Source organism: Bombina bombina, chromosome 3 (genome assembly GCF_027579735.1).
Source record: "Bombina bombina isolate aBomBom1 chromosome 3, aBomBom1.pri, whole genome shotgun sequence".
NCBI lineage: Eukaryota > Metazoa > Chordata > Amphibia > Anura > Bombinatoridae > Bombina > Bombina bombina.
The window spans coordinates 489,367,681-489,391,722 of record NC_069501.1 but is presented as its reverse complement, the minus strand read 5'-3'; the positions used below and the strand labels follow the sequence as shown (position 1 = coordinate 489,391,722).

The window sequence follows — 24,042 nt, the reverse complement described above, 5'->3', positions numbered from 1 at the left end:
ATGTGGAAGCTACTGCTCTAGTAGAATGAGCTGTAATTCTTTCAGGAGGCTGCTGGCCAGCAGTCTCATAAGCTAAGCGTATTATACTTCTTAGCCAAAAAGAAAGAGAAGTTGCCGAAGCCTTTTGGCCTCTCCTCTGTCCAGAGTAGACAACAAACAAAGCAGATGTTTGACGAAAATCCTTTGTAGCTTGTAAATAAAACTTTAAAGCACGAACCACATCAAGATTGTGTAATAGACGTTCCTTCTTTGAAGAAGGATTAGGACATAGTGAAGGAACAACAATCTCCTGATTGATATTCTTATTAGATACCACCTTAGGAAGAAACCCAGGTTTGGTACGTAACACTATCTTATCTGCATGGAAAATCAGATAAGGGGAATCACATTGTAAAGCAGATAACTCCGAAACTCTTCGAGCCGAGGAGATAGCTACTTAAAACAGAACTTTCCAAGATAAAAGCTTAATATCTATGGAATGCAAAGGTTCAAACGGAACCCCTTGAAGAACTTTAAGAACTAAATTTAAACTCCATGGCGGAGCAACAGGTTTAAACACAGGCTTGATTCTAACTAAAGCCTGACAAAACGCCTGAACGTCTGGAACCTCAGCCAGACGTTTGTGCAAAAGAATAGACAGAGCAGAAATCTGTCCCTTTAAGGAACTAGCTGACAAACCCTTCTCCAATCCTTCTTGGAGAAAAGATAATATCCTAGGAATCCTGACCTTACTCCATGAATAACCCTTGGATTCACACCAATGAAGATATTTACACCATATCTTATGATAGATTTTCCTGGTGACAGGCTTTCGAGCCTGAATTAAGGTATCAATGACCGATTCGGAAAAACCACGCTTTGATAGAATCAAGCGTTCAATCTCCAAGCAGTCAGGCGTAGAGAAATTAGATTTGGATGTTTGAAGGGACCTTGAAGTAGAAGGTCCTGCCTTAGCGGCAGAGTCTATGGTGGAAAGGATGACATGTCCACCAGATCTGCATACCAAGTCCTGCGTGGCCATGCAGGGGCTATCAAGATCACCAAAGCTCTCTCCTGCTTGATCTTGGCAATCAGACGAGGGAGCAGAGGAAACGGTTGAAACACATAAGCCAGGCTGAAGGACCAGGGCGCTGCTAGAGCATCTATCAGCGCTGCCTTGGGAACCCTGGACCTGGACCCGTAACAAGGAAGCTTGGCGTTCTGACGAGACGCCATGAGATCCAGTTCTGGTTTGCCCCAAAGTTGGATCAACTGGGCAAATACCTCCGGATGGAGCTCCCACTCCCCCGGATGAAAAGTCTGCCGACTTAGAAAATCCGCCTCACAGTTCTCTACTCCTGGGATATGGATAGCTGAGAGATGGCAAGAGTGAACCTCTGCCCATAGAATTATCTTTGAAACCTCCAACATTGCCAGGGGGATCCTTGTTCCCCCCTGATGGTTGATATAGGCTACAGTTGTGATGTTGTCCGACTGAAATCTGATGAACCTGACCGCAGCTAGCTGAAGCCAAGCCTGAAGAGCACTGAATATAGCTCTTACTTCCAGAATGTTTATCGGAAGGAGGGCCTCCTCCTGAGTCCACGAACCCTGAGCCTTCAGGGGGTTCCAGACTGCACCCCAGCCCAGAAGGCTGGCATCTGTCGTTACTATAGTCCATTCTGGCCTGCGGAAACTCATTCCCTTGGACAGATGGACCCGAGATAGCCACCAGAGAAGAGAATCCCTGGTCTCTTGATCCAGATTTAGTAGAGGGGACAAATCTGTGTAATCCCCATTCCACTGATTGAGCATGCAAAGTTGCAGTGGTCTGAGATGTAGGCGGGCAAACAGAACTATGTCCATTGCCGCTACCATTAATCCGATTACCTCCATACACTGAGCCCCTGACGGACGAGAAATTGAATAAAGAGCACGGCAGGAAGTTAGAAGTTTTGACAACCTGACCTCTGTCAGATAAATCTTCATTTCTACTGAATCTATCAGAGTTCCTAGGAAGGAAACTCTTGTGAGAGGTGAGAGAGAACTCTTTCCTTTGTTCACCTTCCACCCGTGAGACCTTAGGAATGCCAGAACAATGTCTGTATGGGACCTGGCGATTTGAAAAGTTGACGCCTGTATCAGGATGTCGTCTAGGTAAAGGGCTACTGCTATACCCCGCGGTCTTAGAACCGCCAGAAGGGACCCTAGAACCTTCGTAAAGATTCTTGGTGCCGTGGCTAACCCAAAGGGAAGGGCCACAAACTGGTAATGCCTGTCTAGGAAGGCGAACCTGAGAAACTGATGATGATCCCTGTGTATCGGAATATGTAGATAAGCATCCTTTAAATCCACGGTAGTCATATATTGACTGTCCTGGATCATAGGTAGGATGGTTCGAATAGTCTCCATCTTGAAGGGTGGGACCCTGAGAAATTTGTTTAGGATCTTGAGATCCAAGATTGGTCTGAAAGTTCCCTCTTTCTTGGGAACTATAAACAGATTTGAATAGACCCTGCCCCTGTTCCTCCTTTGGAACTGGGTGGATCACTCCCATAACTAGTAGGTCTTGAACGCAATGTAAGAATGCCTCTCTCTTTATCTGGTTTGCAGATAATTGTGAGAGATGAAATCTCCCCTTTGGAGATGAAGCTTTGAAATCCAGAAGATATCCCTGGGAAACAATCTCCAGAGCCCAGGGATCCTGGACGTCTCTTGCCCAAGCCTGGGTGAAGAGAGAAAGTCTGCCCCCCACTAGATCCGGTCCCAGATCGGGGGCTACTCCTTCATGCTGTCTTAGAAGCAGCAGCAGGCTTTTTGGCCTGTTTCCCCTTGTTCCAAGCCTGGTTAGGTCTCCAGACTAGCTTGGACTGGGCAAAATTTCCCTCTTGTTTTGTAGAAGAGGAAGATGAAGCTGCACCACTCTTGAAGTTTCGAAAGGAACGAAAATTAGTCTGTTTGGTCCTTAACTTGTTGGACCTATCCTGGGGAAGGGCGTGGCCTTTTCCTCCAGTAATATCAGAAATGATCTCCTTCAGTCCAGGCCCAAATAGGGTCTGCCCTTTGAAGGGGATATTGAGAAGTTTAGACTTTGAAGTGACATCAGCTGACCAGGATTTAAGCCATAGCGCCCTACGTGCCTGAATGGCAAAACCTGAATTTTTAGCCGTTAGCTTGGTTAAATGAAAAACGGCGGTTAAATGAAAAACCGCTGCAGCAGTGACTGGGGCAATGCATGCAAGAGGCTGGAGAATAAAACCTTGTTGTATAAAGATTTTCTTAAGGAAACCCTCTAATTTCTTATCCATAGGATCTAGGAAAGCACAACTGTCCTCGACAGGAATAGTTGTACGCTTAGCTAGGGTAGAGACTGCTCCCTCCACATTAGGGACCGTCTGCCACAAGTCCCGTGTAGCGGCATTTATAGGAAACATTTTCTTAAAAGCAGGAGGGGGAGAGAACGGCACACCTGGTCTATCCCATTCCTTAGTAATAATTTCTGAAAACCTCTTAGGGATTGGAAAAACATCAGTGTAAACAGGCACTGCAAAGTATTTGTCCATTTTACACAATTTCTCTGGGACTACAATGGTGTCACAGTCATCCAGAGTCGCTAAAACCTCCCTGAGCAACACGCGGAGGTGTTCAAGCTTGAATTTAAATGCTGTCATTTCAGAGTCAGACTGAAGTAACGCCTTCCCTGAATCAGAGACGTCACCCACAGATAAAAGCTCTCCTGCTTCAACTTCTGCACATTGTGAGGGTATATCAGACATAGCTACTAAAGCGTCAGAGAAAACTACACTAAGTCACCACATCTCTCTTGATACTTCCTTTCTTGTCGAGAGCTGCAAGAGAATGACTGGGGGTGGCAGTTAGGGGAGGAGCTATATAGACAGCTCTGCTGTGGGTGTCCTCTTGCAGCTTCCTGTTGGGAAGGATAATATCCCACAAGTAATGGATGAACCCGTGGACTGGATACACCTTTACAAGAGAAATGTCTTTCTTGATTCAAATTGCGTGTTAAATAAAAAAGTTACAATCTATTTCTACAAAGTAGGAAGGTAGGCACAAGTTCAATTTCCAAAAAACGCTGCTATACAGTCAGCTCCTGAGTCTCGTTACTTGCTTTTAAACCAAGGATAACAAGAGAACAAAGTAAATTTGAGAACAGAAATAATTTGCAACTTTTTTTTTTTTTTTTTAAATGTTACACTCTTTATGAGGGTTCCTGTCCCATTAATAGACACCCTGTCTCGTGGTATGTGAAACCTGTTCTCAGACCATCAAAATCCTGCCCTACGCTGCTCAAACCCATCCACGAGCCGCAAAACAACCGCCATTAGATTCCTGGCCCCAATTTTCACAGTGTAAAATATTGTAAGGTATATGATCATAACTGCTAGCAATAAACAAAACAATACTTCTGTACAAACAATAGATTTTTAGGAAGCATTCTTGCTTTGTACATATACACATAGGCAAATAAAATATTAACAATGGTCTTTAATTTGATAGTAGCTAAGAAGGAATGTTACTAATATGTGTGTATAAAGTTATGTTTATGTGTATACTTACATTTCTTCATTTAATTAAAGGGACATTGTACACTAGATTTTTCTTTGCATAAATGTTTTGTAGATGATCCATTTATATAGCCCATCTGGTTGTGCTTAATTGTAACAATGTATAGTTTTGCTTATTTTTTTATTTACATTGTGCTGTCAAGGTATACGTGAGGTTAATAAATATATATATTTTAATCATATATTTCAAGATTAATAAATCTGTATCTTTGATCAGATATTTCACTGATCAGGAGAAAGTGATTCATTCCTCTCAGACAAACTGACTTCACTCATGTTTAGCTCTCCCCCATTTAGTATGCAGGCAGGATGTCTCCAAAGGCTTGACATAAAACATTTGCTACCTAGATGGAAATACAAACATGTTTTACCATAATTGCGAGTTAGCATAACCTTTGAAGCACCATCTCCTGCTGTGTAAGCACGCAGACACATTTTCCTAAAAGAAACTAACTCAGTGACCATGCTCATTTGACTATATGCAGAGTTTTATGACTCTAAGACATTTGGTCTACCCAATTTAAGACAATCACTTAAAAGGATAAAATCTAAAATAGTTGGATAAGCATAGTACTTACAGGAAACCCCTTTGATTATTTAGAATAAATGATCTGTGTTTTGGGTGGAGAATATGCTTGAGAGCTCTCTGGAATTTGTCACCTAAATCTTGTGATTTCAAAGTAAGATGTGTTGCAAAAACACAGCTAGGGGGAAGGTGACACAAATAGAATTAAATACATTTTGCAAAGGGAACAATGCCAGTTTTCCATGTATGTTTAAAATGATTCATGCTATATATATTGAAATTAAACACATTATATTAAATAGATAATTGCTGCAGGGGATATTTATATAGGAAATAAATTCAGATATACATAGAAATGATATATATGTTTTGAAAACATAAAAGGTCTTACTTAGCCTCTGGTTTTTGAGAATATTTGTGGACCTAAAAGTAAATGATTAATAATACTTAATCTTATTTCAGATGTACCATAGACATATGAATGCTTAGATCATTTCTAATAATTGTTTCCATTTCTATTGCAGGCATCAATTCATATATGCAGAAATTGTCTGAGACATAGAACATATTATATTAAGTGAAAGAAAACATATTAGAATGTATAAATGCCATTAATTTCAGAATAATTGGCAGTATAAATTAATATAATACAATATAAATAATGTTAGACACATGTTTCATATCAAAATGACCAGAGAAGTAATGTGATCTTACCCAGCTGCGATTGGTATTGCAAACTTATTAATATGAAGAAAATTATGGTAGTTATTACACATTTTAAAGAAAGATGTTTAAATGTATAGCTGTATTTTTTTTTGTCATGCTGCATTTGTTTGTGCTGTCTATTTATAATGCTGCCACCCGGTGTTGCCATGAGCGAACTACAGCCAGAAAGCCTTTTGGCTGTTAAATATAAGATATTCCAATTATCCAATAGCAGGGACAAGGTTTCGAAGGGCCACCCATATTTCACACCTATGATTACACTATAAGGTTGTATGCAGGAGTATAGAGGAGAAGAAACTGGCTGCTGAGTTTTGTAACTGACTGAAACTGTTTGCGTGGGACACAGTCAAACTATAAAAACAAAGTGGGCCATACTTCTACTCTTCCATTGCAATTACACTTATTTTATATGAGGTGGGAAAAGTCTTCAAGCTGAACATCATTTTGGTAAAGTATAAGAAAAGGGCTGCTAATTACATGTGATATTTTAAAGTCACTGCAGTTTAAAGTACAGTTAAAAGATATTAAAGAAGCAGTGTGTTTTTCAAGTTAGCATTTCACAGCATATATATTGTTTAAATCTGTATCTGATTTGTTAAGTAACTCATCTGTGCAAGTTCTGATATTGTAAGTTAATTATTGTATTAGGATAAATTGCAGTTAAATAGCAGAATATATATATATCCTATTGTTTAAGAGCACAGTTTAGAATTGTATTGCTTGGATGTTAAAGGTTATTTATAAATAAGGCTGGTTTTTAATATAAGCGTGTATGAATTTTGCATAGCATATTTAAATAGTTTTCAAACGCATATAATATTATTTCATTTCCTTTTATTGCAAATATATTTCAATATGTTCATGGATATTAACTAAATAAAAGAATTCAGATATTTATATTAATTGTATGGTCTAGTAAGTGCATGTTGATTAAGGATTTCTATTTTTAAGGAAAATTATTATTTGTATTACATTATAACCTTGCCATAAGCTGATATATTATTTGGATAGCACTACTAAGATTTTCATAAATATACTGACAGTGCTAATTTTCAGACTACTAACCAAGCCCCAAAGTATCAGATGTAGACCTAGGTATACAAACTCCTGCTGCTCCTGTTTGTCTAAAGAGCCTTTTCATATGAAGGGAAGGGGGGTCTGCTCTTCCTTGTTTCCCAGCCTCTTTCACTGTGTGTCCCAGCCTAACCTCATCAATAATGCTAAACTGGGAGTTTCTAAGTAAGTTTTTAAAAGATTTTAGACTTTATCAATATCTGAGCATATTCCTCTTTATAGTAACTGTCTATTACATGCAGTTATACTAAAATGGATGTAAACTGTCCCTTTAATCTGATAGAAATTGTTTTAGCTATATGTATAAATAGACTACAAATGGATCAATTCAATTCTACTAAAATTAAAAATCACAGCCGGCACGGTTTTCAATAAAATACACAATTATAAGTTAAAACTTAGCTGCAGTTCATGCATTAACAAAATTAGTAATGTACATTTGTTTTAGTGCTGCCAATAACTACATCAATATGTTAAAAGTATTACACAATCACTATAAAAGCAGATTTCTGTGTTTGTGGGTAAAGGTAAATTATTTACTCAATATTTCTAAGCATTAAAATACCATGTAAAGAATATAATGAAAAATAGACTGTTTACAAAAGAAAACAGTTCTCAGATTAAATAGAGAAACCTCTATTGTTTTCATCTACACATTGCCTAATCTAGAATGCAGGTTAAGAGGTTAAGCGCACATATATTATATTTGCTATATGATTTAAAAATCGTTCAATATAAAATGTTTAGGAACTCCAAAACATGCACTGGAACAATGGTAAAACGGTTCTAAAAAAAAGCAGATGCTGCCACTAGAATGCATTTGTTTTCATAGGGATGCAGTTCTACGAATTAAAGCAGCACGCAAACCCACACATATAGGACATTGCTACTTGTGTGTGTCACGCACCCTGATGTTCATCAAGTGACATGGATTCCAGCGCTTTGCTAATCACAGAAGGAGATTCGTCTGAAACAAAAATTAGATTTCAACTTGTAAAGAAGTAGTCCAGGCTATGAAACTAAGAATGTAACAGATAAAAAGAAAAATATTGTGTTTTTTTATAATTCACTGTTAGTTTACAGTATTTGTCATAGCAAAACTTTAATGGGAGATGTTACCCAAATGTTGAATCGCTTAAAAGTAAATCAGTATATTAGTAAAAAGCTGATTAGTAAATATCAAATCTCTATGGAAACAAGGAAGATATTTTACCTCAAAATCTGCCCAATAGACACATCCTCTTGTAAAGAAACTTAGGCATCCAATCTAGATACTTGTCCCAGGACTTACAAGGGACCGTGTATCTGACATGTGCAGCCATAGTCACTTTATTTCCCTCCTCAGAAAACTTGTAAGTTTATGGTAAAATGCCACAATATAAAAGTAAAGCAAAGTGTGAACTCAGCACTAAGGATACTGATAGGTTGTCACCATGCAGATAACAGTGAAAAGAGTACCCAAAGGACAACTTTAGTGTAATATCTTCTAGTCAGATATTTACAGATATGATACATCACTTTCAAGTGATTTAGCATATGGATAACGTTCCCTTTAAGCAAGGTATTTTTGGTTTTGGCAAAGCCGTTTTGCAGAATTAATTTTCACAACTTTTTCTGTAACAAGGATGATGTGATATCCCTTTAATTTTCCCTCCTCCCATTATTGGCTGTACCCTATTTAATACAATAGCATTTCTTCACAGTTGCTTGAATATTGTCGTTCATTAAGTAAACTCTCTGATTCTACTTTTCAAGCCTTATCTCTCCTTGGGATTTAACCTCCGTTACTCCTCAGCTACAGAATTACCTCTGATTCACAGTACCGCTGTTTGCGGATCCAGCTCCTGACCGGATCTAACCGCTACTGCTGGCACACCAGTACCTTCGCTTTCTGTTTTTTTGATCTGCTACACACTTCGTATAGCTGCTTTCCATCCTGCAGCTCTCCAGATTGATCCACACATTGTACCTGAACTTATCTAAGGACACTAGCCATCTCTCATCAGGGAACGATCTTCAAATACTTTCTATTTTCCGCTTTCACACAGAATCCAGTTCACAGACTGTCTCTCTACAACCGCAAGTATTTCTGTGGTTTATCCTAAGCAGCTGGTTAATTTCAACTAACTCTTCTTTATTTAACACTTTTCTCTGTGACTGTAATCATCTTCTATGCACATTGCATCAGAAACTTTTGTCATATATTATCGCAGTTCATTCTAGAAGATAATTAAGTTTCTGCCTAAACTTACTAATGCTTAGCTACACTTAATTTATCCTGTCTTCTCTGAGCTACATTTTGGACATATCTTTTCATATGTTCCTTTGTGCTTCAATCCGAGTACTAATAAGTAATATTGCTACACAAGAAATACCCAGATTACACCTATATTTTATTTGGGTTCTCTTGACTAGCTACAAAACCATATTTTTAAAGCTTTGATTATCTATTGGAACGTTAAGTGTCTTACATATCTTACAGATGATTGGTAACAGTATTTCTATCATTTCTTTGTTAAACCAAATACAAGATTCTGATATAATAAATATAGTGGCTGACCGAAGAATACAACTGCATCTAGTTCACCTACCTACTTAAAATGATTGTAAATCCTAGCGTTTGTGAAACGTTCGGATTTACCACTGGAACAAATAAAGGGGACTTTTAGTCATGAAGTATAAAAACATAAATTATGCTTACCAGATAATTTAATTTCCTTCTGTATAAGGAAAGTCCACGGCATCATTCCTTACTGTTGGGAAATACTGAACCAGGCCACCAGGAGGAGGCAAAGACACCCCAGCCAAAGGCTTAAATACCTCCCCCACTACCCCCATCCCCCCAGTCATTCTGCCGAGGGAACGAGGAACAGTAGGAGAAATATCAGGGTATAAATGGTGCTAGAAGAAAAATATAATTTAGAGGGCCACCCATTGGAAAACACGGGCGGGGGCCGTGGACTCTCCTTATACAGAAGGAAATTAAATTATCTGGTAAGCATAATTTATGTTTTCCGTCTTAATATAAGGAGAGCATCATTGCTTACTGTTGGGAAACTTATACCCAAGCTCTAGAGGACACTGAATGATAACGGGAGGGACAAAAAGAGAGGTGGACCCTAATCTGAGAGCACCACAGCCTGCAAAACCTCTCCCGAAGGATGCTTCAGCTGAAGCAAAAACATCAAACTTGTAAAATTTTGAAAAAGTATGTAAGGATGACCAGGTAGCCGCCTTACAAATCTGATCCATAGAGGCCTCGTTCTTAAAGGCCTAAGAGGAAGCCACTGCTCTAGTTGAATGAGACGTAATTCTCTGAGGAGGCCTATGTCCCGCTGTCTCATAAGCTAAGCAGATAACACTCCTCAACCAAAAAGATAAGGAAGTCGAAGAAACCTTACGACCCTTACGGTTCCCAGAATAGGCAACAAACAAGGAAGAAGTTTGTCTAAAATCCTTAGTAGCCTGAAGATAGAACTTCAAGGCGCAAACCACGTCCAAATTATGAAGCAAACGTTTCTTCGAAGAAGAAGGATTAGGACACAATCTCTTGATTGATGTTGCGGTCTGACATGACCTTAGGAAAAAACCCTAACTTAGTACGTAGGACAGCCTCAGAATGGAACACCAGATAAGGAGGCTCACATTGCAAAGCTGCAATCTCAGAAACTCTGCGCGCAGAAGCAATAGCCAGTAGGAAAAGAACCTTCCAGGACAACAACTTAATGTCAATTTCATGCATAGGCTCAAATGGAGCCCGCTGCAAAACCCTAAGAACAAGATTCAGACTCCAAGGAGGAGCCTTAGATCTAAACACAAGTCTGATCCTAATCAGAGCCTTAAAGGGACACTGAACCCAATTTTTTTCTTTCGTGATTCAGATAGAGAATGACATTTTAAGCAACTTTCTAATTTACTCCTATTATCAAATTTTCTTCATTCTCTTGGTATCTTTATTTGAAATGCAAGAATGTAAGTTTAGATGCCGGCCCATTTTTGGTGAACAACCTGGGTTGTTTTTGCTTATTGGTGGATACATTCATCCACCAATAAAAAGTGCTGTCCAGAGTACTGAACCAAAATGGTATTGAGACGAGACGCCATGAGATCTATCTCTGGCATCCCCCATCTGTTGCATATCTTCAGATGAAAGGATGGTCTGCTGAGAAAATATACTTCCCAGTTGTCCACACCCGGAATGTGGATCGCTGACAGCGAACAGCTGTGGGCCTCCGTCCACTCCAGAATCCAAGATACTTCCCTCATTGCTAGGGAGCTTCTCGTCCGTCCCCCTGATGGTTGATGTAAGCCACCGAGGTTATATTGTCTTATTGGAATCTGATAAACCGGGATGAACCCAGAAGGGGCCAAGCCTTCAGGGCATTGAAGCGGGAGCGTTCCTCCTGAGACCACAGGCCCTGTGCCTTCTCAGCATCCCAAACAGCTCCCCATCCTGATAGACTCGCGTCACTAGTCACAATCTCCCAGGATGGTCTTAGAAAGGATGTCCCTTGGGACAGATGATCTGGATAGAGCCACTAAGAGAGCGATTCTCTCGACCGACTGTCCAGAGAAATCTGTTGAGACAGATCCGAATGATCGATGTTGCACTGCCTAAGCACACACATCTGCAACGATCTGAGACGGAACCTGGCAAAGGGAATGATGTCCATGCTGGACACCATGAGACCAATTACCTCCATTCACTGAGCTACAGATTGCCTTAAAGGGACACTGAACCCAATTTTTTCTTTCATGATTCAGATAGAGCATGCAATTTTAAGCAACTTTCTAATTTACTCCTATTATCAATTTGTTTTCGTTCTCTTGCTATCATTATTTGAAATAGAAGGCATCTAAGCTAATATTTGGTTCAGAACTCTGGACAGCGCTTGTTTATTGGTCGGTTAAATGAATCCACCAATCAGCAAGAACAACCCAGGTTGTTCACCAAAAATGGGCCGGCATCTAAACCTACATTCTTGCTTTTCAAATAAAGATACCAAGAGAATAAAGACAATTTGATAATAGGAGTAAATTAGAAAGTTGCTTAAAATTGCATGCTCTATCTGAATCATGAAAGAAAAAATTTGGGTTCAGTGTCCCTTTAAGAAGGTCTGGAGGGCAAGACATGCCAAAGCTAGTGTCAGGGTTATGTTAGGACTATGTACTGTTACTTTAAGTCCTGATTACCTTACCCTTATTTAAGGCCCCTCCTCACTCTAACCTATGCTTGGTAATTTGTTGCACTTGATTTCCTCAAGAGCGTGTGAAGACACCTAGCCTTTCCCTGCAGCTCTGCTCGGATTTTTGCATACCTCTCTCACTACTCTGTGAATTCTCCTGTCAAGAGACCCTGTTCATTTCAATAAGGTATTGGGGCCATACCTTCTATATCCTCCTTGGAACTTGAAGCTGTTCCTTCTCGCTGGTTCCCCTGCTGATCCGTTCAGCGTGTGACGTCAGACCCGGCATCCGGTCCTGCAGATTCAGCGTCTGCTCCTCTCCCTTCACAAGCTGTTTTCCTGTCGCAGCACCATCGCATTCTCTGTGAGACTTTCCTGGTATTACTCCGGATCCTGGTCTGTATCTGTTACTTATTAACTGTCAGTATTATACTTGCCTGTGTACTTAGATTACGGACTGCCTTATACTTCAAGTAATCTGCCTACAGGTGTTATACGGACTTCCTCACAAGAGACATGTTTCTAGTACTTAAGGGCAAATATACTCAGTATTGATTCCTGTGTCTTTCCTCAGCTTATATTATCTGCTGCCATACTGTTTAATAGTGAAATACCTACTTGGAGCTTTTGACATATTCTCATACTCAGATCTGTAACATAGTAAGCACTATTTACATTTGTTGCCTAAGCTTACCAGCTAATCATACTGATCACACACCTGAGCATTGTGTTATTCACCCTGCAATATATAAATCTCTATCATGTGTGATTGCGGGTGTGTATGAATACTGTATATATATTTTACTTGTATGGGTTGTGTGGATGTAGTTTCTTTTGCCAAAGGATTGCAAATTAGCTCAAAAGTACCTTTGCCTATTTTCTGTACACTGCTTACATATCTTCTAAGTTGCGTGAAGGTTCCGTATCTCTCTGTATCCCTACAGTAGAGACCCTCAGTACGATGAGCTCAACAGGATTCTGATAAGTTAAGTCTTACTGAATCCGAGGTTTGGTGTGAGGCCGAGTGGTCCTATAAGAATAGGATACTAGTTCACCCATTTACAGTAAATATCATTGCAGTGATTTACAACCTTTACAGCTAGCTTGCAACGTCTCTGGTTTGTTAGAAATATCCTCATGGATTTGGAGTCTATTAGAGTACCCAGGGATTCTACCCTGGTGCTTGGAATAAGAACTCTTTTCTAAGTTTATCTTCCATCCATGAGATCGAAGATACCAAATGGTCCTCCGCCAGACGAAAAGATGGAGCTTGTACCAGAATATCGCCCAAGTAGGGAGTTACTGCTATACTCCGGGTTCTGGCAACGGCTAGAAAAGACCCTAGAACCTTTGTGAAAATCCTTGGGGCAGTAGCTAGACCCAACGGAAATGCAATGAACTGGAAGTGCTGGTCCAAGAACGCAAACCTTAGGAACTGGAAGTGATCCTTGTACATTGGAACGTGAAGGTAAGATCTATAGTGGTTATGAACTGTCCTTCCTAAACTAAGGGAAGGATGGACCTTATTATCTCCATCTTGAACGATGGGCTATTTAAAATTTTGTTTAAGCACTTTAGGTCCAGAATCGTGCAGAAAGTTCCCTCCTTCTTTGGGACCACAAACAGGTTTGAATAGTATCCCAAACCTCTTTTCTGCTATAGGAACCGGGACAATGACCCCTAAAGAGGACCGATCCCGCACTCACCCCAGCAAGGCTTCCCTCTTTTCAAGACAGGCTTGAGAGGAGAAATCTGTCCTTGGGTGGATGAGATTTGAAAACTATCCGGTATCCCTGAGCTATGACCTCCAGGACCCATGGATCCTGCACGTCCCTGAACCAAGCAGCTACAAACAGCAACAGTCTGCCCCCTACACGATCCAGCGCTGGATCGGTGGGCCGTCCCTTTATGTCGACTTAGTCACGGGGGGCTTCTTGCTCTGCTTGGATTTATTCCAGGATTGAGTCGGCTTCCAAGTACTCTTTGTTTGCTTAGGCTTAGAGGACTGCTGTCGTTGGGATTTCTCAAAATGAAAGGAACGCGAATTAGAGCCTTGTCCCTTAGACTTGTTATTTTCTGCGGTAGAAAGGCACCCTTGCCCCTGTAACCGTGGAGATAATGGAGTCCAGGACTGGACCAAATAAAGTCTTTCCCTTAAAAGGAAGGGAAAGGAGTCTAGACTTAGAAGTCATACCTGCAGACCAGGACTTCAGCCAGAGCGCCAAACGGCTCTGCACTGAAAAGCCAGAAACCTTAGCATTTAGGCATATAATCTCCATGTTTGCATCACAGATAAAAGAATTGGCAATTCACAAGGCTTTAATTCTTTCCAGGATAATGTTGAGGGGACCCTCCACCTCGATCAATTCCGCTAAGGAGTCTCACCAGTAGGTCGCAGCTCCAGCAACCGAGGCAACAGCCGCTGCCAATTTAAACAAGTATCCCGTATGTTGAAACATTTTCCATAGAAAAGTTTCCATCTTTTTATCCATCGGCTCTTTGAACGACGTGCTATCCTCCAGAGGGATAGTAGTATGTTTGGCCAGGGTGGAGATAGTGCCATCCACCCTAGGGATGGAACCCCACAACTCCATTTGAGCGTCCGGGACCGGGAATACATTTCTTAAAGGAAGACGAAGGGGAAAAGGAAGATCCAATTCTATCCCACTCCTTTTTAATAATGTTCGCCATTTTTACAGGTGGGAGAGGTATTTAAGCCTTTGGCTGGGATGTCTTTGCCTCCTCCTGGTGGCCAGGTTCAGTATTTCCCAACAGTAAGCAATGATGCCATGGACTCTCCTTATATTAAGAAGGAAATACTTCATGCTAAAAGTCCCTTTATTTGTTTGTTTGAAGTGTTCGCCGCACTGAGCAGCTCAGGCAGCCCACGGCAGAATGCTATTTTGCTGAGAGGTGAAGTTTCCACCTCTTAGCCACCAATAAGCAAGCACTATCCAGGGTGCTGAACCTATCTGAATCATGAAAGAAAAAGTTTGGTTTTAGTATCCCTTTAAAAAATAACTATAGTTTTAGAATTCTTGAAATCACTTTTTATATTAGTCTCTATACTGCAAATTAGTACTTTAGAAAAACATAATTTATGCTTACCTGATAAATTCCTTTCTTCTGTTGTGTGATCAGTCCACGGGTCATCATTACTTCTGGGATATAACTCCTCCCCAACAGGAAATGCAAGAGGATTCACCCAGCAGAGCTGCATATAGCTCCTCCCCTCTACGTCAGTCCCAGTCATTCGACCAAGAATCAACGAGAAAGGAGTAACCAAGGGTGAAGTGGTGACTGGAGTATAATTTAAAAGATATTTACCTGCCTTAAAACAGGGCGGGCCGTGGACTGATCACACAACAGAAGAAAGGAATTTATCAGGTAAGCATAAATTATGTTTTCTTCTGTTATGTGTGATCAGTCCACGGGTCATCATTACTTCTGGGATACCAATACCAAAGCAAAAGTACACGGATGACGGGAGGGATAGGCAGGCTCATTATACAGAAGGAACCACTGCCTGAAGAACCTTTCTCCCAAAAATAGCCTCCGAAGAAGCAAAAGTGTCAAATTTGTAAAATTTGGAAAAAGTATGAAGCGAAGACCAAGTTGCAGCCTTGCAAATCTGTTCAACAGAGGCCTCATTTTTAAAGGCCCAAGTGGAAGCCACAGCTCTAGTGGAGTGAGCTGTAATTCTTTCAGGAGGCTGCTGTCCAGCAGTCTCATAGGCTAAACGTATTATGCTACGAAGCCAAAAAGAGAGAGAGGTAGCAGAAGCTTTTTGACCTCTCCTCTGTCCAGAATAAACGACAAACAGGGAAGAAGTTTGGCGAAAATCTTTAGTTGCCTGCAAGTAGAACTTGAGGGCACGAACTACATCCAGATTGTGTAGAAGACGTTCCTTCTTTGAAGAAGGATTTGGACACAAGGATGGAACAACAATCTCTTGATTGATATTCCTGTTAGTGACTACCTTAGGTAAGAACCCAGGTTTAGTACGCAGAACTACCTTGTCTGAGTGAAAAATCAGATAAGGAGAATCACAATGTAAGGCTGATAACTCAGAGACTCTTCGAGCCGAGGCAATAGCCATTAAAAACAGAACTTTCCAAGATAACAATTTTATATCAATGGAATGAAGGGGTTCAAACGGAACACCCTGTAAAACGTTAAGAACTAAGTTTAAACTCCATGGCGGAGCAACAGCTTTAAACACAGGCTTGATCCTAGCTAAAGCCTGACAAAAGGCCTGGACGTCTGGATTTTCTGACAGACGCCTGTGAAACAAGATGGACAGAGCTGAAATCTGTCCCTTTAATGAACTAGCTGATAAACCCTTTTCTAAACCTTCTTGTAGAAAAGACAATATCCTAGGGATCCTAACCTTACTCCAGGAGTAACCCTTGGATTCGCACCAGTATAGGTATTTACGCCATATTTTATGGTAAATCCTTCTGGTAACAGGCTTCCTAGCCTGTATCAGGGTATCAATAACCGACTCAGAAAAACCACGTTTTGATAAAATCAAGCGTTCAATTTCCAAGCAGTCAGCTTCAGAGAAGTTAGATTTTGATGTTTGAATGGACCCTGTATCAGAAGGTCCTGTCTTAGAGGTAGAGACCAAGGCGGACAGGATGACATGTCCACTAGATCCGCATACCAAGTCCTGCGTGGCCATGCAGGCGCTATTAGAATCACTGATGCTCTCTCCTGTTTGATTTTGGCAATCAATCGAGGAAGCAGCGGGAAGGGTGGAAACACATAAGCCATCCCGAAGTTCCAAGGTGCTGTCAAAGCATCTATCAGAACCGCTCCCGGATCCCTGGATCTGGACCCGTAGTGAGGAAGTTTGGCGTTCTGGCGAGACGCCATGAGATCTATCTCTGGTTTGCCCCAACGTCGAAGTATTTGGGCAAAGACCTCCGGATGAAGTTCCCACTCCCCCGGATGAAAAGTCTGGCGACTCAAGAAATCCGCCTCCCAGTTCTCCACTCCCGGGATGTGGATTGCTGACAGGTGGCAAGAGTGAGACTCTGCCCAGCGAATTATCTTTGATACTTCCATCATTGCTAGGGAGCTTCTTGTCCCTCCCTGATGGTTGATGTAAGCTACAGTCGTGATGTTGTCCGACTGAAACCTGATGAACCCCCGAGTTGTTAATTGGGGCCAAGCCAGAAGGGCATTGAGAACTGCTCTCAATTCCAGAATGTTTATTGGAAGGAGACTCTCCTTCTGATTCCATAGTCCCTGAGCCTTCAGAGAATTCCAGACAGCGCCCCAACCTAGTAGGCTGGCGTCTGTTGTTACAATTGTCCAGTCTGGCCTGCTGAATGGCATCCCCCTGGACAGGTGTGGCCGATAAAGCCACCATAGAAGAGAATTTCTGGTCTCTTGATTCAGATTCAGAGTAGGGGACAAATCTGAGTAATCCCCATTCCACTGACTTAGCATGCACAATTGCAGCGGTCTGAGGTGTAGGCGTGCAAAAGGTACTATGTCCATTGCCGCTACCATTAAGCCGATCACCTCCATGCATTGAGCTACTGACGGGTGTTGAATGGAATGAAGGACACGGCATGCATTTTGAAGCTTTGTTAACCTGTCTTCTGTCAGGTAAATCTTCATTTCTACAGAATCTATAAGAGTCCCCAAGAATGGAACTCTTGTGAGAGGAAAAAGAGAACTCTTCTTTTCGTTCACTTTCCATCCATGCGACCTTAGAAATGCCAGAACTAACTCTGTATGAGACTTGGCAGTTTGAAAGCTTGAAGCTTGTATTAGAATGTCGTCTAGGTACGGAGCTACCGAAATCCCTCGCGGTCTTAGTACCGCCAGAAGGGCACCCAGAACCTTTGTGAAGATTCTTGGAGCCGTAGCCAATCCGAATGGAAGAGTTACAAACTGGTAGTGCCTGTCTAGGAAGGCAAACCGTAGATACCGGTGATGATCTTTGTGAATCGGTATGTGAAGGTAAGCATCTTTTAAATCCACTGTGGTCATGTACTGACCCTTTTGGATCATGGGTAAGATTGTCCGAATAGTTTCCATTTTGAACGATGGAACTCTTAGGAATTTGTTTAGAATCTTTAAATCTAAGATTGGCCTGAAAGTTCCCTCTTTTTTGGGAACCACAAACAGGTTTGAGTAGAATCCTTGTCCTTGTTCCGACCGCGGAACCGGATGGATCACTCCCATTAATAACAGATTTTGTACACAGCGTAGAAACGCTTCTTTCTTTATCTGGTTTGTTGACAACCTTGACAGATGAAATCTCCCTCTTGGGGGAGATAATTTGAAGTCTAGAAGGTATCCCTGAGATATGATCTCTAGCGCCCAGGGATCCTGAACATCTCTTGCCCAGGCCTGGGCGAAGAGAGAAAGTCTGCCCCCCACTAGATCCGGTCCCGGATCGGGGGCTCTCGGTTCATGCTGTCTTTGGGGCAGCAGCAGGTTTCCTGGCCTGCTTGCCCTTGTTCCAGGACTGGTTAGGCTTCCAGCCTTGCCTGTAACGAGCAACAGCTCCCTCCTGCTTTGGTGCAGTGGAGGTTGATGCTGCTCCTGTTTTGAAATTCCGAAAGGGACGAAAATTAGACTGTCTAGCCTTAGCTTTGGCTTTGTCTTGAGGTAGGGCGTGGCCCTTACCTCCTGTAATGTCAGCGATAATTTCTTTCAAACCGGGCCCAAATAAAGACTGCCCCTTGAAAGGTATATTAAGTAATTTGGACTTAGAAGTAACATCAGCTGACCAGGATTTTAGCCACAGCGCCCTACGTGCCTGGATGGCGAATCCTGAGTTCTTAGCCGTAAGTTTGGTTAAATGTACTACGGCCTCCGAAATGAATGAATTAGCTAGTTTAAGGACTCTAAGCCTGTCCGTAATGTCGTCTAGCGTAGATGAACTAAGGTTCTCTTCCAGAGACTCAATCCAAAATGCTGCCGCAGCCGTAATCGGCGCGATACATGCAAGGGGTTGTAATATAAAACCTTGTTGAACAAACATTTTCTTAAGGTAACCCTCTAATTTTTTATCCATTGGATCTGAAAAAGCACAGCTATCCTCCACCGGGATAGTGGTACGCTTAGCTAAAGTAGAAACTGCTCCCTCCACCTTAGGGACCGTTTGCCATAAGTCCCGAGTGGTGGCGTCTATTGGAAACATCTTTCTAAATATTGGAGGGGGTGAGAACGGCACACCGGGTCTATCCCACTCCTTAGTAACAATTTCAGTTAGTCTCTTAGGTATAGGAAAAACGTCAGTACTCGCCGGTACCGCAAAGTATTTATCCAACCTACACAGTTTCTCTGGTATTGCAACGGTGTTACAATCATTGAGAGCTGCTAAAACCTCCCCTAGTAATACACGGAGGTTCTCCAATTTAAATTTAAAATTTGAAATATCTGAATCCAATCTGTTTGGATCAGAACCGTCACCCACAGAATGAAGCTCTCCGTCCTCATGCTCTGCAAGCTGTGACGCAGTATCAGACATGGCCCTAGTATTGTCAGCGCACTCTGTTCTCACCCCAGAGTGATCACGCTTGCCTCTTAGTTCTGGTAATTTAGACAAAACTTCAGTCATAACAGTAGCCATATCTTGTAATGTTATCTGTAATGGCCGCTCAGATGTACTAGGCGCCATAATATCACGCACCTCCCGGGCGGGAGATGCAGGTACTGCCGCGTGAGGCGAGTTAGTCGGCATAACTCTCCCCTCGCTGTTTGGTGAAATTTGTTCAAATTGTACAGATTGACTTTTATTTAAAGTAGCATCAATACAGTTAGTACATAAATTTCTATTGGGCTCCACCTTGGCATTGGAACAAATGACACAGATATCTTCCTCTGAGTCAGACATGTTTAACACACTAGCAATAAACTTGCAACTTGGTTATAATCTTTTTTAGCAAAAACGTACTGTGCCTCAAAGAGGTACTAAACGATTAAATGACAGTTGAAATAATGAACTGAAAAACAGTTATAGCATCAAACTTTAAAACAACACAACTTTTAGCAAAGGTTTGTTCCCATTAGCAAAATAACAATAATTAAATTTAACATAAAAATTACAGAGCAACGTTTTTATTCACAGTCAATATAAAATTCTCACAGCTCTGCTGAGAGAATCTACCTCCCTCTAAAGAAGTTTGAAGACCCCTGAGATCTGTCGGAGATGAACCGGATCATGCAGGAAATATAAGAGTAACTGACTGGAAATTTTTGATGCGTAGCAAAGAGCGCCAAAAACGGCCCCTCCCCCTCACACACAGCAGTGAAGAGAAACGAAACTGTCACAATTAAAACCAAACAACTGTCAAGTGGAAAATAATGCCCAAATATTTATTCACTCAGTACCTCAGAAATGTAAACGATTCTACATTCCAGCAAAAACGTTTAACATGTTAAATACTTATTAAAAGGATTAGTGACTTTAACAGAGTAGTTCCGGTGAAATACCATCCCCAGAATACTGAAGTGTATACATACATGTCATTATAACGGTATGGCAGGATTTTCTCATCAATTCCATTCAGAAAATAAAAACTGCTACATACCTCAATGCAGATTCATCTGCCCGCTGTCCCCTGATCTGAAGCTTTTACCTCCCTCAGATGGCCGAGAACAGCAATATGATCTTAACTACTCCGGTTAAAATCATAGTAAAAAAAACTCTGGTAGATTCTTCCTCAAACTCTGCCAGAGAAGTAATAACACGCTCCGGTGCTATTGTAAAATAACAAACTTTTGATTGAAGTCATAAAAACTAAGTATAATCACCATAGTCCTCTCACACATCCTATCTAGTCGTTGGGTGCAAGAGAATGACTGGGACTGACGTAGAGGGGAGGAGCTATATGCAGCTCTGCTGGGTGAATCCTCTTGCATTTCCTGTTGGGGAGGAGTTATATCCCAGAAGTAATGATGACCCGTGGACTGATCACACATAACAGAAGAAATAAGTCATATTACATACATCTTAAACAGTATTTTGTTAAGGGTCATCTTACTCCATATAAAAGAGGAAGTATAGTACTAGACACATTTTAAAAGGTATAGACCAACTAAGCTACCAATGACACTGCAACAACAACAAAATATCTAGATATACATTTGCAATATATGTTATCTACTCTTTTAAGCCTAAAGTCACAGATGAAGTTGTTATTAACAACCATATGCAAATGTTGTTTTGCAGACATCTGTAGTTGGGGCGTATACTTTATTTTATTTTTTTTATAATATAAATGTAACTGTATAGAATTTTAAAGTGAATGTCAACTTTCGAAGAATGAGTGCCCGGTTTTTAAAAATACTATTAAAAACAGGGGCACTTACATTCATGAAAGTTTACATTTCACCAGTTTTGTTAAAATACTTACCTTTTCTTCTTGAAGCCGGAGAAGCGATTTCCCCTCCTGCCGCTGGTCTCTTCTTACGTCAGCAATGACGAATACGGCATCCTCTAATCACGGCTCCCCCCCCCCCAGGGGAATCATTGCCTGAGGCAACGCCGTGATTGAAGGAAGCCGGATTCGTCATTGCTGATGTATGAAGTGACAAGCAGCAGGAGGGGAAATCGCTTCTCCTGCTTCAAGAAGAAAAGTTGACATTCACTTTAAAGATACAATTTAAGATATTGCTCCTACGTCTTTTTCCATCTAATGTTTCTACTAGTCTCTGTAGAAGACTTTTACTGGTCTACCTCATTTGCCGTTCTTCTTTTTCATCCATCTCATCCCAACATGTAGCACACTTTAATCTGAATACCTCACTGTACCACATTATACAATAAATTATATTCAAACAAAGGAAGAGCACTTAAATTGATATTAAAACACTAAATAAACCATTGCTTGAACAATGTATTCAGAGCAAAGATTAGCCTGAGAATAATGTGTACATGTATTTTTAAAAATTATATTAGTTGTTTAAATATTGAAAAAATAAGGGTAAAGTTAATGTCGATAAATCAGAGGGCACAGCCATATTGTTACTTAGGTTACCTTTTCTGCTGAAGCCAATTAGGAATGGTTATAAATGGCTTACTTGAGTATGCAACCAATGACTGTGTAGAATGTAGCGGTGTCTGCACTTCCATGTTTAAAAAGGAATTGGAAAGCCCACAATATTCAAGTTGGTTTACTACATGTAATTTAACAATGTATGAGGTGTTAAATGTCCCTTTAAGAAAATACAGAGCATGGAATCGCTTAATCATATATATCATTCTGGTTGGACATTTTATGATTTTAATATATACAAGAAAGACTGAATAGAGACTTTATAATAGCTCTCTTGCCTCAAACCCTTTTAATTATTATCCACTGTAGTTTATACAGTTTATACTACCAAATACAAAAAAGTCAATAAAAGCACTCATAAGCAGTTGAATCAAAAGATATACAAAACATTGTACTAGAAAAGAGACATTCAAAAGAAGAGTACTTCTTAAATGTGTGACAGTTAAGATTATATTCTTAAGAGTAATAATGACTCCCCCAAATATAGAAGAGTCAACAAATACTTAGCTTGTTCATGATTAACCATTAATAAAAAACAGGTGTAATAAGAAAGCCACTTCTTTACAAACCCATCAAATGAAAGCCATAAGTATCCAGGCATTCTGCTATACAAAGGGGAATAAAGTATGTGCCACTCCCCTTCAGAGTACAGCACCAGGGCTTTAGGATCAAGCACTAATACATAGAGGACTGTGTTCTCACAAACAACTGGAAGCAAGATCACTTCCGCCAATCCAAGCTGTGAAGAGCTGGAGATGTACTCCAGGCAATACTCCTAATGTGCTAAGCTGACGCTCCGGTCACACTGCTAAGAGGGTACACGATTGAGTGGCTTTATGCAGTCCTGGGTAAATCTATGGTCAGTTACTAAGCGTTCCGTCTCAGGAAAGGAGGAGTCAACTTGAATCTGCCGATGTACATTTTACCATTGTGGGTTTCTTCCGGGCTGTGGGTTTACCAAGGACAGCATAAAGCCACTCAATCATGTTCTGAAGCAAATTAGGTATTGGAAGTTGATGCTATCAATTCATACAAATTTTATAACTTGTTAATTACTTACAAACCCTCTGTCAAAACAAAACCAGTGTTGGAACAGACTGTGTTACTACACCCTCTGAAGCATATAAGCATTGTTTAGACAGTATTGTACTGCATGAATCAATATATTGCTATCATAATGCTGAAAGATTGCACAGAAAGCTCAGTGAGTACAGTTTCCTACTTGGAAACTGCAGGAAACTGACAGGAGGAGGTCTGGCAAACCCAAAGCCACAAGAGACTCAGAAGACGAGTTTCTGAGAGTCAACAGTTTGCATGATAGGCAGCTCACAGGCCATGAGCTTCAAGCAAGGCTTACTTTCAACTCTGAAGAGAAGACTTCAAGCTGCAGGTTTAACAGAACGAGTGGCAGTAAAAAAGCTGTTGCTAAGATGGCAAAATGAAAAAATATAAACCAAGGGATCCTTCGTTCAGCCATCCAGGAGAAATACTCCACTGAATTTGAAGGTGAGTACTGCAGTTAAGTGAGCGTTAGTTTATGAGTGACAGTTATTATATTGATTGAGAATAATATACAGTTAAAGTGTTTTGAATCAGATTAGTTGTTTAAATATTGAAGAAATGTGTATAATCTTAGTCTCCATAAAGTAATGAGAACAGCCATGTTGTAAACTAGATTGCCCTAGTTTTAAAAAGCTTGTATCTCATCTCCTCTGCTGAACACATATAGGGACAGTTATAAAAGATCTACTAGACAGACAATCTACATTGTTTAATGTCACTTAATAAAATACCTATTAAAGGGACAGTCTAGTCAAAATTAAACCTTCAAAATTCTGATAGGGCATGTAATTTTTAACAACTTTCCAATTTACTTTTATCATCAAATTCGCTTTGTACTCTTGGTATTCTTTAATGAAAGCTAAACCTAGGAAGGCTCA

General features: G+C 40.7%; 1 protein-coding gene across 5 annotated transcripts in view; it reads right to left on the bottom strand.

Annotated features, from left to right (window-relative positions):
• The window catches only part of DCAF6 (DDB1 and CUL4 associated factor 6), an 863,174-nt gene that overhangs the window by 393,956 nt on the left and 445,176 nt on the right, over positions 1–24,042 (bottom strand). For 4 of the 5 annotated variants that reach the window (XM_053706826.1, XM_053706828.1, XM_053706827.1 and 1 more), the window contains exon 11: positions 7,799–7,858. The exons of the other annotated variant lie outside the window; for it this stretch is intronic. In XM_053706826.1, coding sequence (XP_053562801.1) covers positions 7,799–7,858 — 60 coding nt within the window. The remainder of the gene's footprint in view (positions 1–7,798; positions 7,859–24,042) is intronic. 5 annotated transcript variants of the gene reach the window in all.